The sequence below is a fragment of the Ipomoea triloba genome, chromosome 2 (genome assembly GCF_003576645.1).
Source record: "Ipomoea triloba cultivar NCNSP0323 chromosome 2, ASM357664v1".
NCBI lineage: Eukaryota > Viridiplantae > Streptophyta > Magnoliopsida > Solanales > Convolvulaceae > Ipomoea > Ipomoea triloba.
Window position 1 is genome coordinate 11,025,590 of NC_044917.1, and position 16,689 is coordinate 11,042,278.

A 16,689-nucleotide genomic window follows, 5' to 3' on the forward strand; every position below is an offset into this window, starting at 1 on the left:
TAGACTATTATATATATATATATATATATATATATATATATATATATTTTGAGTACTATTGACTCTGTTACAATATAGTATCTGTTCATAGCTACTTTCTCAATCTAATGAAACACGCAAAGAGTTAACAGTTGCCAGTACAATGTAGTATCTGTTCATAGCTACTTTCTCAACTTAATGAACATCCATTGAGGCTCTATCCATGTGAAAGTGTTAACCGGGACACCATATGCCACTGAAACACGCAAAGAGTCAACAGTTGCCAGTACAATGTAGTATCTGTTCATAGCTACTTTCTCAACTTAATGAACCTCCATTGAGGCTCTATCCATGTGAAAGTGTTAACCGGGACACCATATGCCACTAGACCACAAGGTCTTTGGCATTAGACTATTATATTAGACGAGCAAAGTAAACAAGACATGCATGCATGTCTCCATCACTAAGACAAGACGAAGACTAAAGGCTGATTGGCTACATCCCTTTTGCCTTTGCCTATAAATCCCTCTTGCAAGCTTTGGCATTTCATCATACCCAATAACACTAATCTGCATTTCCTATATAGCTTGTATTCACTCGAATATGGCCTCCAAAACACTTCCTTCATCTCTTCTCTTCATGATCACAACAATAATCTTGGGAGTTTGGAGCTATCTAGTAGCTTCCTCCCGGGTAACCTTTGATGACTACCAACATTCCATGCGATTGAGGCATCAACAATGGATGGCTTATCATGGAAAAGTTTACGTAGACACATCTGAGGCAGACATGCGTTTTAACATATTCAAAAACAACGTTGAACGTATTGAAACCTTTAATGCCGGTCCCGATAAAGGGTATAAGCTTGGCGTTAATAAATTCGCCGATCTAACTAACGACGAATTCCGACAGTTACATCTTGTCGGGTATGTGACGCGGCGAAACCGGAAACCTGAAAGATTCATGTCCGCTTCAAAATCAAAACATTTCAGGTACGCTAATGCCACCAACTTACCCTCCACCGTGGACTGGAGAAAAAAAGGAGCTGTCACACCCATCAAGGACCAAGGCGAATGTGGTAACTTTCTTTTTTTTTTGGATTATATTGGTTTTTGGTCAATATTTCCATTTCAAAATACTCCTTTTATATATATATATATATATATATATATATATATATATATATATATATATATATATATATATATATATATTGGGAAAACTCCAACCAGTTTAGTTGTCCATAATTAATCAGGGTCGGATTTTAGGACGTGCAAGATGTGCAACAGGCCAACAGCACAGGGTCTCAAAATTTTGGGGCCCGTAGTTCAGCCCTAACTCAATAGTTAGTATATGTATTTGTGATTATATTGGCTCGAAATTAAGTTTTCATAACTAATCTAAATTCTACTAGTATTATTCTCAAAAAAGTTCTACTCCATAATTTTCATGCGAATTACTTTTCTTCAATTCACAGTTTATTTATATTTTGATAGAGCCTCATCAATTTATCAGCACAGGGTCACGTAAATAAAAAAAAACTGGTCATGTTGATCAGTTTAAACTAAAAAGAAATTGTGACCTTATGGTTACAAGTTCGTATCATTAGTCATCTTGGCTGGCGGGTTTTGCTGATTTCAGTATAATAACACTGCAGCGAGTTGCTGGGCATTTGCGGTAGTTGCAACAGTTGAAGGCATCCACAAACTGAAAACCGGCAACCTCGTCTCTCTGTCGGAGCAAGAACTCGTGGACTGCGACCGGAAAAGCTACGGCTGCGACGGAGGCTTTCCCGAATACGCTTTCCAATTCATCGTCAATAACAACGGCCTCACAACCGAGGAAAACTACCCTTATAAGGGAAAAGACCGCGTTTGCAACTCCAAGAAAACGGCGTCAAAGGCGGCGCGCATCTCCGGCTACGAGAAAGTCCCCGCCAAGAACGAGACGGCGCTAATGCAAGCGGTGGCGCATCAGCCGGTGTTGCTAGAAATCAACGGCGGCGACTTCCATTTCCAGTTCTATGAAAAAGGAGTGTTTAGCGGGAAGTGCAAACCGGAGCTGGATCATGGGGTGACCGCCGTCGGATATGGAACGACGGCCGGCGACGGGAAGAAGTATTGGGTGATAAAGAATTCATGGGGGACAAAATGGGGAGAAAATGGGTATATGAGGATTCTAAGGGATTATAAAGATAAGAAAGGACTATGTGGTCTTGCCAAGGCTGCTTCTTATCCCACTATATAAATTAGGGAACTTCTTAACTCCGATCAAAGTATTAATAATTGCTGGCTAGAGCCTTTCAGTGTTAACTTAGTTGATTCGATTGAATCACCTTAATATCTTGTTGTAACAAAATAAGACCAGCAAATGTGTGTATTGGTAATTGGCATTAGATCCTTGCCAAGCGTATTAATTAAGAGTTTGAGATACAATTCAAGAAATAAACTAATGAATCGAGCCCTTGTACTTATATTAAAAGTAAGAACCAAACACCACTAGGCTAATAATAAAAATATTTTGACTCTTATGTAAAAACATGTTGTAGGGAGGATAAGAAAGAATAGGCTTATTAAAAAGGTATTTAGAAACGGATCGGATTAGAAACACTTGAGATCACATATATAAATATATTTTACAATAATCAATTAGTTTATTAAATAAAAATAATGTCATGGAATATAAAGCGGAGGTGAGTCTCGCCATTCTCCCGGACTAAACTAAAAATCTACTACACCTTTTATTATATAATGAGTTAACAAATTCATTGATCATAATCTAATATGTCGAAACTTACAATTATGAATAGCATGCATAAGAGTAAACATTCTTGTACAATAATCCCAATGTAGGGAATGCCTGATTTCTTCTATACGAACGTAACAATAGTTAAACCTAGTTTACTATGAAGTTGCATGTCCCAAAAACATTAATAATATCTGACAAGTGCACTGCACTTACCGGATGCTTCAAAAGAAAAGCTTCAAACTCTTTCTTCATTCTCTTCTTATTAATGGAACTAGAGTCAAATATTAGTTGCTCGTTTACTCCTTGCTCTCATCTTTTTTTTTTCCCACCTAATTTGATGTTTAATTTAGTTATTTAATCAATTTAAAAAAGATTTAATTTTTAACTAAAATATCAGAAATTTTAATTTTTTTTGTAACAATATCAATTTAGTTATTATTTTAGTTTTAGGGGTTGATTCTGTTAATTCCAATTTCCAATGATATTATTGTAATTATTTTATTTTTGTATAGAAGTAAGATCAGGTTGTTATGCCATGGACCTGAGTTCACATTGCAAGGTGGACCTAGGTTCATGTTCACAATTTTAGAATTCTATGTTCACAATTTTTAAACTCTACATTCATAATTTTTAACTTTATATTCACAATTTCAGAACTCTATGTTTACAATTTCATCCACACGAATGCCTCATATACACACACGAATTTTGAACTCCCAATTAATTTCATCCATAGATCTAATTTTTAATGCACCAGATTGATTCTCATGGACTCATGAGAAAAGTGGTTCTCATATATATATATATATATATGATTTCCCGTGCGGTTGCTTTAGATGTGTAATTTTCCTTCTTAAGGTCCGTGATTTTTCTTTCTTAAGATGCGTGATTTGTATGCTTAAGGTGAGTGGGTTGTTAAAACTTAAGGTGCGCTATTTTAAAACCTTAGGTGCGTGGTTTGTGTTCTTAAGGTGCGTGATTTGTGTACTTAAGGTGCGTCGGTCTAAAGCTTTAACTCTACGTTCATAATTTTTAACTTTATATTCACAATTTCAGAATTCTATGTTTACAATTTCAGAACTCTATATTTAATAGTATAACACAATTTTTGAATTTATATAACAAAATTGTGAATATTGAGTAATATAATTTTGTGTATTAAGATTTAAAATTATAAATATAAAATTTTAAAATTGCGAATATAAAATTTTAAAATTGTAAACATAGAGTTTTTTAAATTGTGAGTATCGACATGGCCAGGTCCATAGCATAATTTGCCAGTAAGATCCACATGGGCCATCAAAATACATAGTCTGATCCAATAAGCACAGGGCCCATGAATAACATGTTTGTAAATAAAATAACAAAATTATAAAGTTACTTGAAGTTAAGGATTCAATTCAAAAAAAATTAACAGGAAAATCGAAGAATTATAGTTAAACAAGAGTCGACACAATTTTTACAAATATCAACTACCAAGTTAGATTATGTTATTTTGTGAATATTTGCAAACTCAATGGTTAAACAATGGACAAAAGATACAATTTGAAGAAAGAATGTTGTTGCCATAGGCCCATAGTGGCCGCCCATAGTGGCCGCCCACAGTGAAAGTTTAGTGGGAATATATGCAAAAAAGCTCAGAGGCGCTATATTTAGCCGTCCACTTAGAGTTCAGACATAACGTAGCGACCCAATTACTACAACAGCGCAAAATCGTCGTCACTTCAAAGGAAGGTGCACCAGCCTGGAATCGAACCCGGGTCTGTACCGTGACAGGGTACTATTCTACCACTAGACCACTGGTGCCTCTTGTTATATTCTACTCATATTTTTGCTATTAACTCATCTATTTGTCTTTCACTTTTTGACATAGTAATGCTAAATAGTAAGTGATCAAAATTGCCCATCAACTATGTGATTTAATCACTTTGATCTTTAATATTTAATTTCATTCAATAATATCATTGATTATCAAAGTTTTATTTAATTAAATCATTTGAAGGTACTATTCTATCTAATGTTATCTTAGAATACTTAAGATAAAGAGGTTAATTAGAGATATAACATTAATATAGCTAAAAAAATTGATGTGTTGGTAGTGTTAAACGAAAGTATATAACATAACTATGCACACATTACCGTAGTTTTTTTTAGCCCACAAATTAAACTACATGCTTGACAGGATGATATTGCAAAGAATCAACATCTTGATCTTTAAGTACAAGAATTATCTTCTACCCACTCAGGCACCCCCTTTCGAAGCACATATTACCTTAGTTTATCTTATATAACTTGAATCAAACAAAGTATTTCATTGAACAATTTTAATTTAACACCAATAATTAGTTTTTAAAAAAATAATGTCAATATAAATTTAAAAATTAAAATTAAAATTAAACTTTTCACTAAAACATCTGTAGAGATTGATAATTTCTCTCTCTAATTATTTATAGTTATCTGCAAAGTAAACGTGAAAAATATAGTGATTAAATAGTTTGAGAGATATGAAATAAAAAAAAAGAATATAATTTTTATTCAATATTTTTTTTAACCTACAAAAAGCGAAATCTCTCGCCCTAAGAACTCCCACACCTTGACCTGACATGATTGTGATTATTCAATATTTTTCTAACTATCGTCAATAATGCCTATTTACATGTTTAAGAAAATGAGGGGGAATGAATTAGAATGCATTACAAAGGGAAAATGAAAGGAGTTAAGTCATAAATATGAAAAAGTAACTTATACACAAAAATTCAATGATATATACAAACATGAAATTTATTCATTACAAATTGTTGTTTTTGTTTACAAACAAAGACAACTTCTTTCTTATAATATATATTTAACGATGGTTATTAAACACACATTTTAAAATGACATTTTGGAGTCCATGGCAATTGGTTAATTTTAGTAATTATCACCGTAGATAATTACTTTGTAAACAACACTTCACTTGGAATTTGGAGTCATGCATGATTTGATTTAGTTTATGAGCTACAATGGTGGAAGAAATGAAATTAAAGCAAACTGCAAATATGATGTTTAACCTTGAGTGCATACTAAAGGGGATTTAATCGAAAGACGAAATTTAAGTGCATGTATAATTGAAGGACTTACCACTATATCACCTATATGCATATAATAATAGGACTAAATATATTATTTTCTCAATTTTAAAATACTTAAACTAACACGGTATATTTTGATATGATCATATTGATATTATGTTTCTTTCATAAAAAATAGATATCTAATTTTAAGAATAGAATACAACTATATTTGGAAAATTGAAATTAAACCTTTCATTCAAATCAATTATCAAGTTTGATTATATTAACTTATACATTTATTTTTTGTTTCAATGACTGTTATAGTTGTATTAGGTCTCACTCCAATTGTCCAAAAAGCCAGTATCATTTCTTTAATTTTTCATTTATTTATTTGAAGTTTATCAACAAATAAAAGAAGTTTTGGGATCAAAATGTTACTGACATGCAAAGTGCACAACTCCTAAAAACCAAGAAACTCAGATGCGCTGTTAATCGTCCGATTTAGATCTGACAAACCGTGGCGACCCAATCACCACTTGAGCGCTTTTTCATCACAGCTTCTCAAAGTGCACCAGCCGGGAATCGAACCCGGGTCTGTACCGTGGCAGGGTACTATTCTACCACTAGACCACTGGTGCATCCTGTTTGTTGCAAAGTTATTCATCTTATTTATATACACTTTTTGCAGTAATGTTAGAAAATTTTCAAATTCCCTTATCCTCTCATTATCAATTTTGTTATGGTTACTGATTTTTTCACGCACATTGCGCAAATAGGATAATGTCCAATGTTTATTTTTAAATAAGTACTTCAAAGTATATATATATATGTTGTTGTAGTTACTAATTTATTTATTTGAACAAGAGTAATAGAATAGGATACTCACTTTTCAATAATATACTCTAACATATTTGTAGTATATGTTTAACAATTATGCAACTCTGATTAGGGTAAAGAAGGAAAATCATAAAAATTACTAAAATCAAAATAATATGAACCATTCATTTAAGTAAATAATTACCACCAACATTTTTTTCTCTCCGTTAGAATCCTAACATTATTGACTATTATTAAGATTGTAGATATATATATATATATATATATATATATATATATATATATATATATATATATATATATATATATATATATATATATAATTTTGATGCTCGATCTATAAAAAAAAAAATATGTTGACTAACATCTTATAATATTTATAGACTTCAAATATTATAATCCATATTATTAATTCTGTTCCCATAAAAGTATAGAGTTATATATCCTCTAACTTTACACCAACGTACAATTAGAATTCTGAACTTTTTAAAAACGCAATTAAGCTCATGAACAAGTCATTTTGTTGCATTGAAAATTTGAAATCCCAAAATCATTAATTGACCTACAATAGCAAGTTATTCAGTACCAAAATAGAGAGTATCAAATATTATAATCCATATTATTAATTCTGTTACCATAAAACTATAGATCTATATTAAATAATTTAGATGTTCTTTCAAAAATATTGTAACTGAAATATTATAATAATTTGGAACCAAAGTATAGAGCATCGAATTATATGTGTGCACTTACAAAAATGATGTACACTTGTGTGCACTCCCAGAAGTATACTTGTGCATTGATAGCAGTAAAGGTGTGAATTATGTTGGGCAGTGTTGTGCATGCTATATTAGTTTGGGTAAGCTATGAGTTTTTTTTTTCCCAAAAGGTGGTGAGCTATGTGTTTAGGTTGTGTTTGCAAAAGTTTCGTAAATGGATGTACAATCAGAGAGTTATCGTTTTACTACATTCGATTTAGGAATGCACGATGAAATCGATATGAATGCATGACGCATATACCATATGAATGTGCACGGTTGGTATTTTGTACTATAATGATTGCATATACTATTTGTTCGCTAGCCATGAAGATGTCGATATGGTGGTTGGAGTAATTAGGTGAGTCTAGAATTGGTAACGTAGAAAACTAGGAAGCTTAGAGATATTGAGTGCATTTTAAAAATGATAGTGGAGATATTTGCGCTATTTTGTCACTCACACACACACACACATATATACATATACATATACATATACATATACAGAGAGAGGGGGGGGGGGGGGACGTATTCACAGGTAAGGTTATAATATTTATGAAAGTGACCCACTGATTTTTACTAAAACAAGCATTGATGAACCCTATTGGACGACTATGATCAATCTACTGAAGCACAAAAAATCAATAATTCCATCCACTGAAACTCGAACCTACTCCCTTCCATGTGGGAGTATAAATCGGGTATCACTAGACCACAAGATATTTGACTCAATTAATTTCTAATTGTAACAGAGTTAGTAGTACTCAAAAATTGTAAAGTCTCTTAGTTCTCCAAAGATTTAATTTTTTAAAATATAAATATAAATAAAATAAAATAAAGTTCCTTAAAAATTTGTATTTGTTTCCATAAATATATTATTTATCACCCTTATAAAAACCAGACCAGACGAGCAATCACAAAACAATCGAGTTGAAAGAAAATTGAAGAAGAGTTGAATTTGATAGAAGAAACTAAGGAAATGGCTAGGTTTGGTGTGCTGTCAATCGTCCTACTTTCACTGCTCATCTTGTCATCAGGTTTAATTTTTTTCTTCATTAATTATTTTAAATTTTTTTTTGAGTTTCAAACATATTGACAACAATTCAATTTAATTCAATTCAATTCATTAATATTTCAATTGTATGTAATTACTAATTATATTGCATTTATTTTTACAAAGGAATAAAGAATATAATATGACAAACTCTTTATTTTTTCATCAGATGTTATGAAAGCAAATTGTGCCGATAATCTCAAATGTTGCTTTAACAATCACATTGGAGAATGTATTCCTGGCAATCATGCCGAAGATAGCAAATGTGATGACCTCTGCAAACAAAACAATTGTGTTGGAGGCCACTGCAAAGTTGAAGGATCAAAACCACCAAATCATTTTTGTCATTGTCTTTGTTAAGAAATCAAACACAAAAAACACAATCAACGTAACCATTTAGAAGAAATCTTTTAAAGGAATATCGTATTAAGTATTCATTGGTCAATTAAATATATTACAAGTATGTGTAGTTTTGCTAGAAATGTCAGTGAATAAAGTTAAACTAATGCCAGTTTTAAATTGGAGTAATATTAGCAGCCCATAAATTAATTTTATATACAATTATATATAGATTTCTTGTGCCTTTTCTTTTTAATTTTTTCACCCAATAAAATATTTTAAAATTTTTATTTACAAAAATGACATCATATCATCGTCTATAATACACCTGTCATGTCCTGATCATGACATCAACTATCCAAAATAATAAATGTCCAAATATTCATTTTACAACAATGTCAACTTATTAATGTTTTTATTATTTTATTTAATATTAACATTAATTGGGAATATTTTCCTAAAATACAGAAATTAAACATTTTTCTTATATCTATTCTAAAAACATAATTTTTAGTGCTAATTATTTTGTACATTGTGTTTTTAGAGTTGTACTACATAATTTTTTGGACAGAAATATCCTTACTGTTATAACTTCCGCTATATTCTTTAGTCAAGAATAATAATAATAATAATAATAATAATAATTATTATTATTATTAGTGTTGTTGTTGTTGTTGTTGTTGTTATTATTATTATTATTATTATTATTATAAAATGATAAAGCAAGCAATAATAAATATTCTTAAAGCTCTTTTTTTATGCACAAAGAACAAATCCAATCAAATAAAACAAATAGGTAATTGTTGTAATTATAAAGTCGAGACCTTTATTTTGGAAAGCAATACTAATGTCATCAAACCACAAGGTATTTGGTTAGTAGAACAAAGTTGATCTTCAAGTAATTTTAAAGCAAATGATAAAAAATATGTGGAGTGTTTAAATTCAAGTCAAGCAAAGACTCAGAATATTTATTCAAAGTTTATTGTACCCACAATATATTTTATCAATTCCATCTTTAATTTTCAATACTAATACAATATATTTGAATTTGTCTATGCTCACAACTTTATTTATGTATTCTTAATCCATTTTGATTGGTGAATTCCATCTTCGTCAATTCCTCGACAAACAAATAAATCAAAACACCATGGAGACGAAGAAGTGCATATACGGGCATATTCTACGTTCTTTATTGTGATTGATAACCTCTTTGTGAATTTTTTGAATACTCCCTATTACATATTTACATGAAATATAAATGTATTTATTAATTTATTAGAATATTTAAGATTGAGAAAATATTTTGTCAAAAAAAAAAAAAAAGATTGAGAAAATATTTGTTTTGAACCTTATGAGTGGAAGTTAAAAAAATCTAGAAAAATTAGAGATGTGTTCCTTTAAAAGACTGTTTTGATTGTGTAAATAATTTTAAAAAGTTCTTTAAATAGAAATAAATTTTCAACCTTTAACATATTTTAGCCAACCGATAGAGTTGGAGATTGATGACGAAATATAGATGGTAAATATTGATATAGTAACCATTAAATAACCGTGAGTATCAACAACCGTGAATAATTAGGTATCTCAATATATGCTACATGACTTACCAAATCACTTTTTTTCGCTCACAGTACACTTGTTTGGACAATGGTTTATGTATGCTTATTGAACCTTGAGAGTTTGTATGTCATGACAAGAGCATACTCTCTTTCATTGTTTCAGAGTTTGATACATTGCCATTTGATTTGACTTAGAATTCTACATCTATGATACATTTTGACATGTTGCTTTCTACTTTGACATTGAGATATTTGTTAGCAAACTTTTACACTATTCTTCTCTGTGGTATCTTGGTATTAGTATAAGCTAGCTAGAGATTGGCCTCAACTATTAAATTCCCTTTGCAAAAACACTACCTTGGGAGCAGATAGTAGTCTACCTTGATGTTTTCTATAATTAGTGTGTTCTCCTCAAAAAAATTATTATGAAATTAGATCGTACGTAGTTTGTGTTATGGTTGTCACATTGCCTGGTATAACCCAAACTAGTATGCTCCTTGTTAAGTTTGTCTATTGAGATTATTTCATCCAAAGTTGATAATATAAAATTTAGCATCTTAATTTGCTTCTTTAGCTAATCCAATTTAGAGTTGATATTTTTTTCTAAAGTAATACATTCATCAAGTTTAAATTGAAGATCTTTGTTCCTTTTTTCATGAGCATCATTGATTTGCTCTAATGACCTTTTTTCATCTGAGTTATGTATTTATTTTGATCAATAGACCACATATTTTTCATAAAACATCTCATGCTCATTTTATTCATCAAAATTGGTGAATTCACCTTCTATTTTCATCTTGTAGATCAAAGCAACGCAAGTATCTCACGTAGTGTCATACACAACCACATAGATAAATTGTGTAAAAATAAATGAAGACAATAAGATGTTAACATATTGAATTAGTAGGGCACTAGCCTAGAAAGAAACTCAATATAATCCAATATACATTTTTAATTACATAAGATATTTATACAAGCATGTATGAAAACTAAAAGTTTGTCATTGATTTGAGTATTAGTAATAATATGACTCTCTCCTACTACAAGATCTCTCCTACCTTCTTCAAATGTAACTCTCATTACAATGGTGAACTCCTGCTCACAAAGTTTGGTAACTACTTACACTAGTTTCGTCAAGGTGGAGTTTCCACAATAGTATGCTGAAATTTCTTGAGTGAACAAAAGTTCAACCTTTGAAAGATAATATAATTTTGCCCTAACTTTCAACAAAACACATCTAGAGATATATAATAATGATATGAAATCTCACTATCTCTTCCCTTGTATAATTGAATATTAAAAAAATTTCCTATGTATAAAGTTAGAATTTAAATTTAACTCAATCTTCGAACACCTTAACATATGAATTTAAATTTAATTTAGTTTCTTCTAAAAGTTATAACTTCGGGAGTTACCTTTCCCGCTACTAAAAATCACTAATTGATAATAACATTATGCACAAAACACCACATTATTATCCGATCCATAGCATATCATTTACATCATTAATTATTTATGTTTTTTGAGCAAATATTAAGTGGGATGGACAGTTAGTCCATTATGTTTATTCAACTATATATAAATTCTTAATATAATCTAACTGACAATGGATCTTAGAGCATCCTTATCAATGGTTTTTTTGTGGATCTCAGATTTTATGCCATGTTGGTATGAGAGAGGAGAGGAGAGAGAGGGGGAAAGGAGCTCCTGCAAACAAAGGATCATGGAACAGTGAAATCTGACATTTTTCTTTGACCATCATCCGCTGCTGTGGCTGCCCATGCGGGTGACTACACGCGGGCGTGCCTGACACATCTTATTTTTTTTAATATCATACTCCGTACTCGTTTTAGGAGGGCATAAAGAGTACATAATTATTTGTCTAAAATCAGTAAGTTTTGCTTTAATTGGACTCTCTGAAGAATAAAATCTTTTACTACGTATAACTTTATTTAGTATTCTGATTGTTTGTAGGTTATCTGTTGATGCTTTTGAGGACAGTGCAGCCATTACATTTGTTTTAACAATCCCTGTTCATTTACAGTTGCATGATGTGACCATTAAAAAGATGCACGCAATTTCCTTAAAGGGACTATGTAAGCTTTTGGATGGTCAACATTTTTTATTTTTTTTGAATACATTTTTTTTTACTAAAGGATATGATCTTGTAATCTTATTAATTAGTGCATTTGAGACTTTTGTTTTGTAGCTTCCAACCATTGTACGTGGTGCAGAAAGTAGATGCCGGGCAGTAATGGTTATTCTTCAAAGGACGGCACAACACAAAAGTAAGTTGCAGACAAAAGTAGTAGAGCTAGCTAGCTAGGTGTAATGATATGAGATTAATTAGAGAACCAATTAAGATATGATGCATTTTTAAGACCAGTGGCTAATAGGGCGACCCTATAGTGGTTGAAAAGGTGGAGTTGAATTATTGTCTTTTGAAAATGAAAAGCTAAGGGCAATTGGGAATGGGGGTCAGATTCTGCGACCAGAAGATGCAAGCAATACCTAGCACCACACAAAGTGAAGTTGCATAATTATCCCATCCCAATTCGACAACAGGGGTCCTGTCCATCACTTTTCTTGTTTTATATTGCTTTAATTTGCTACATCACTGCTGGATCGGAGATTTATATGTAATTTTTGTGCTTCATGTTTTCTTCGTTGCAATCACATTGTTTGCGAGATTTTGTGTCCGTTACTATTGTTGTTCATAAGATATGACATGCAATTTAGCTCAATCCTATGTTATACAGTGGACCATGGACCACACCTCGTTATGTAGATCATGGTCCAATGCGATTGTCAAATGAAAGTATAGTAGAGTTAAAATGATACTTTGATGTTGTTAAAATGGAATTAGTAGACAAAGCTCATGCAATAACATATAATGTCAAATGAAATTGTAGTAAAATTAAAATGATACTTTAGTATTGTTGTAATGAAACAAGTGTATATGAAAAATGAAACTAAAAATAAAAACAAAACTCATACAATAACATATATTGTCAGATGAACATAAAGTGTACTTAAAATTATACTTTAATAAACGTTACTATACTTAAACTAGTATGTGTAGAGTATGAAACTAAAAAATAGAGCTCATGCAATAATCTATAGTGTCAAATGAAATTGGAGTAGAATTAAAATAATAAGTGTTGCTATAATCAAACTAATGTTTATGAAAAATGAAACTACAAAACAAAAAAAAAAAACAAAAAAACAAATAATATTATCAAATGAAAATATAATTAAAATGATACACGTCATTTTACTTTATGGTCCATGTTGCTATGGACCATGGTCCAGGGTAAGAATACCCACTTCTATCCGAATTGGCATGGATCTGATTTAGGTGTAAAAATCCCACTGCACCCATGAAGTGTAGTGGGTCCAATTTAGTTTTTAAAATTGTTTCTGCCATTTTATTCTTGTCTCCCTGAGGGGAGGAGAAGGAAAAGATAAGGTGATAATGTAATAATTATCTCTAATTTTAAAGTCTACTTTGCAACATTAGAACGAAAGGGCACTTTCACATAACACTAGGTGCATTATGTAATATTGTAAAATATATTATAAAGTTAAAGTTATTTATGCCCCCTGAACTTCTGCTTGCATTGGAGCAACTTACTATATATGGTGTAGGCGTTGATCTGTGGAGTGCAGGCTGCATTTTGGCTGAGTTACTTGGTTGAATTAGCCTAGCTAGTTTTATGATCCTGATTCCTGATGGCAAACAGCCTATGACGAAAACCTAGCAGCAATGATGGCAGTGCAAATGCACACTTATGAAGGCCACGCATATTAATACATTACACGCGAAAACTACACATATATCAATTACGAATATAGATTTTATTATACTCAAATGGTAGACAATTTAAAAAATACAAAATGAACTGGTTCCATGGTTGAATAAAAGAAACCTAGAAGAAGAAAAATTTCAAATAAAATATGAAAAAGAACCTCACACTAACAATGTTGGTTTTTAGATTTTTGTGGCCCCGTTCTTATAAATAAATGAGATCCTACCAAAAGTATAAGTGCAATCTTTAAAACCAATACGTAAAATATATGATTTTTTTTTTGAGAACAAAATATATTATTTTTACTTCAAGTTATCTCTACAGATTCAGGGTTGAGACATCATCTGTGCTATTGGGGAAATAAAATGATTTTGCCATGCTCAATTAATTAGGTGGGCTATTGGGGAAATAAAATGATTTTGTCATGCTCAATTAATTAGGTCCTAATTATTAGGAGAGAGAGGTAATTTGGGATAAAACTGATGTGTTTTAGGATTAATTGTAGTTTTTTTTTTTACGAAATTTAAACAATTTTGTTGATGGATGACCAAAAATGGTTATGCCACAATAATACTAGAACCAAATAAGAATGGTTTGAAAAAAAAAAAAAAAAAAAAAAGACTAAAAGTGGATTTTTACTTATAAATCTAGAAACAAAAAATGGAATTAACTCCATATCTTTTTTTAATGGCAAGGGGTGGTCTGTGCATTTTGGGTTGGATTTCTGTGATTTCTGTGCATTTTATATTATCAATGATCGGAAATAAACGTTATTCATATGACTAAATTGCTCTCGTTGCCAAAGACCTTGTGGTCTAGTGGCACTCGATGTCCCGATTAACACTCTCACATAAATGATGGGAGTGCGTTTGAGGCTAAGTAGAGGCAATTGTTGACTCCTTCTGTTTCAATAAATTGAGAAAGTAGCTACGAAAAAAAAAATTGCCCTCATCGTGTAGTTGCGTTATTTTTTTTCCACAATCACATGCGCGAATTTGGGATAATTAACACACCCAATCTGCATTTTAATTATTGGAGGATGGTCAGGATTGGTTCTTAACTCTTAAGTACTCACTAGATTGTTAGCCTATATATAGTTGTCATGTGGTCTAATAAGAAATTGGTTTCTAATTTAATTGGATTAACAAATTGGAAACTGGAAAGAAAAGAATCAAAAGTCTTGAAGTTGAGAAAGGATCAAAATAAAGATTGGAAATCATCAAAAGGAGATTGGAAGGCAAGACATGGAATTAGCAAAATAGCCCAACCATGCATTTCCGTAGCTATTGACCACTGTATAGTGTTTTAGGCATATCTGAAATTGTAATCGTGGATCTTGAATGTACGAAACCTTAAAGTTCTACTTGATTTTAAAACAGATTATCTTAACCTTTATTTAATTTGATTTAAACATAAAAGATAAAAGATAAAAGAAAATAAAACCAGGACACAACAAATGATTACGCAGTTCGGAGCCAAATCCCCTACGTCTGCGGGGCACCCACGACAGCCCAATCCACTAGATATTTGCCAAGATTACAGGATGATGAAATGCTAAACATACAAAAAGGTCCAAAACCTACTACATCAACATTCATCAAACAATCTTCAAAACATCTTCAAGTGATTGGATTCATGCAGCCTCAACACGCTGAATCAACACCAGGCCATGAACAAGGAACCAAGTAGAAAGAACACGGATTTTGCTGGAAAAGTGTCAAGAAACTCTTTAGATCAATATATCTCGAAATTCTCACTTCTCAACTTGTCAAATGAAGCTTCAAAACCCATCTTTTATATAGTAAGTCCCTTAACAAACTTTTCCAACCATTTGCTTAATATTCTCATCTGAAAAGATAATGTCCATTCATTTAAAACCAACCCATAAGTCTTGCTGGAATAAAACAGACTTTGTGATCATAGTTCCAGAAAACGTGATTTGTGATCCAGGAGCATAATGAGCATTCAAAACGTCAACCTAGCTTATATTAATAAAATAAACTAACCTAAGGTTTGTCAAATGATTAGCCAACACTAATGTGCATCATTTGTGCACTTACAATATCTTTGTCTACATTGTTCAATTGAGATTATTCAAGTTGCATTGTAAAGGAAACTCATAAGGCTACAACTTTTATGAAGTGATAAAATCCTAATTTGAAATTAAAATGGCCAAAAATAGGGTAAATATAAATCAGTGAATTTGTCTAGAAAAATTCAACAATTTTTTAAAATTATTCTAAAATATTTCTTTCTAAGTCCTATATGTGTGTGCGTGTGTATTCTTCCAAGAAGGAGAGAGAGATCGGATTTTATTCTTTAAACTTAAAATCTGCCTTTCGATCTGCATCCAATAGCGTAGCGGAGCATATCGAATTGGATCTGCACCCCATGCGAATGAAATTTTTTAAATTTGCCTTTAGTTGCTGATTAGATGCGGATTCTCCCTAAATCCGTTCTGCGTTCACCCCTAATATATATATATATATATATATATATATATATATATATATATATATATATATATATATATATATATATATATATATATAT

At 31.2% G+C, this 16,689-nt stretch overlaps 1 protein-coding gene and 3 non-coding genes across 4 annotated transcripts; 1 reads left to right on the forward strand and 3 right to left on the reverse strand.

The window, feature by feature from the left end:
* Positions 1-574: 574 nt before the first annotated feature.
* LOC116011147 (ervatamin-C-like) lies at positions 575-2,452 on the forward strand. The gene is made up of 2 exons (XM_031250669.1): positions 575-1,057; positions 1,637-2,452. Exons 1-2 carry the CDS (start codon positions 583-585, stop codon positions 2,224-2,226), a joined length of 1,065 nt encoding a protein of 354 aa, XP_031106529.1. The 5' UTR covers positions 575-582; the 3' UTR covers positions 2,227-2,452.
* A 2,010-nt stretch (positions 2,453-4,462) lies between these two features.
* On the reverse strand, positions 4,463-4,533 carry TRNAD-GUC. Its single transcript has one exon. It is a non-coding gene; the product is annotated as a tRNA-Asp (tRNA).
* Positions 4,534-6,252: 1,719 nt separating this feature from the next.
* LOC116011523 lies at positions 6,253-6,340 on the reverse strand. The gene has a single exon (XR_004097073.1). It is a non-coding gene; the product is annotated as a small nucleolar RNA snoR114 (small nucleolar RNA).
* Positions 6,341-6,347: 7 nt separating this feature from the next.
* Positions 6,348-6,418, reverse strand: TRNAG-GCC. The gene has a single exon. It is a non-coding gene; the product is annotated as a tRNA-Gly (tRNA).
* Between the last annotated feature and the right edge of the window lie 10,271 nt (positions 6,419-16,689).

Coding starts and splice junctions, on each gene's coding strand:
- LOC116011147 (XM_031250669.1), top strand. CDS start 583: ATGGCCTCCAAAACACTTCCTTCATCTCTTCTCTTCATGATCACAACA. Junction 1,058..1,636: donor CAAGGACCAAGGCGAATGTG/GTAACTTTCTTT, acceptor ATAACACTGCAG/CGAGTTGCTGGGCATTTGCG.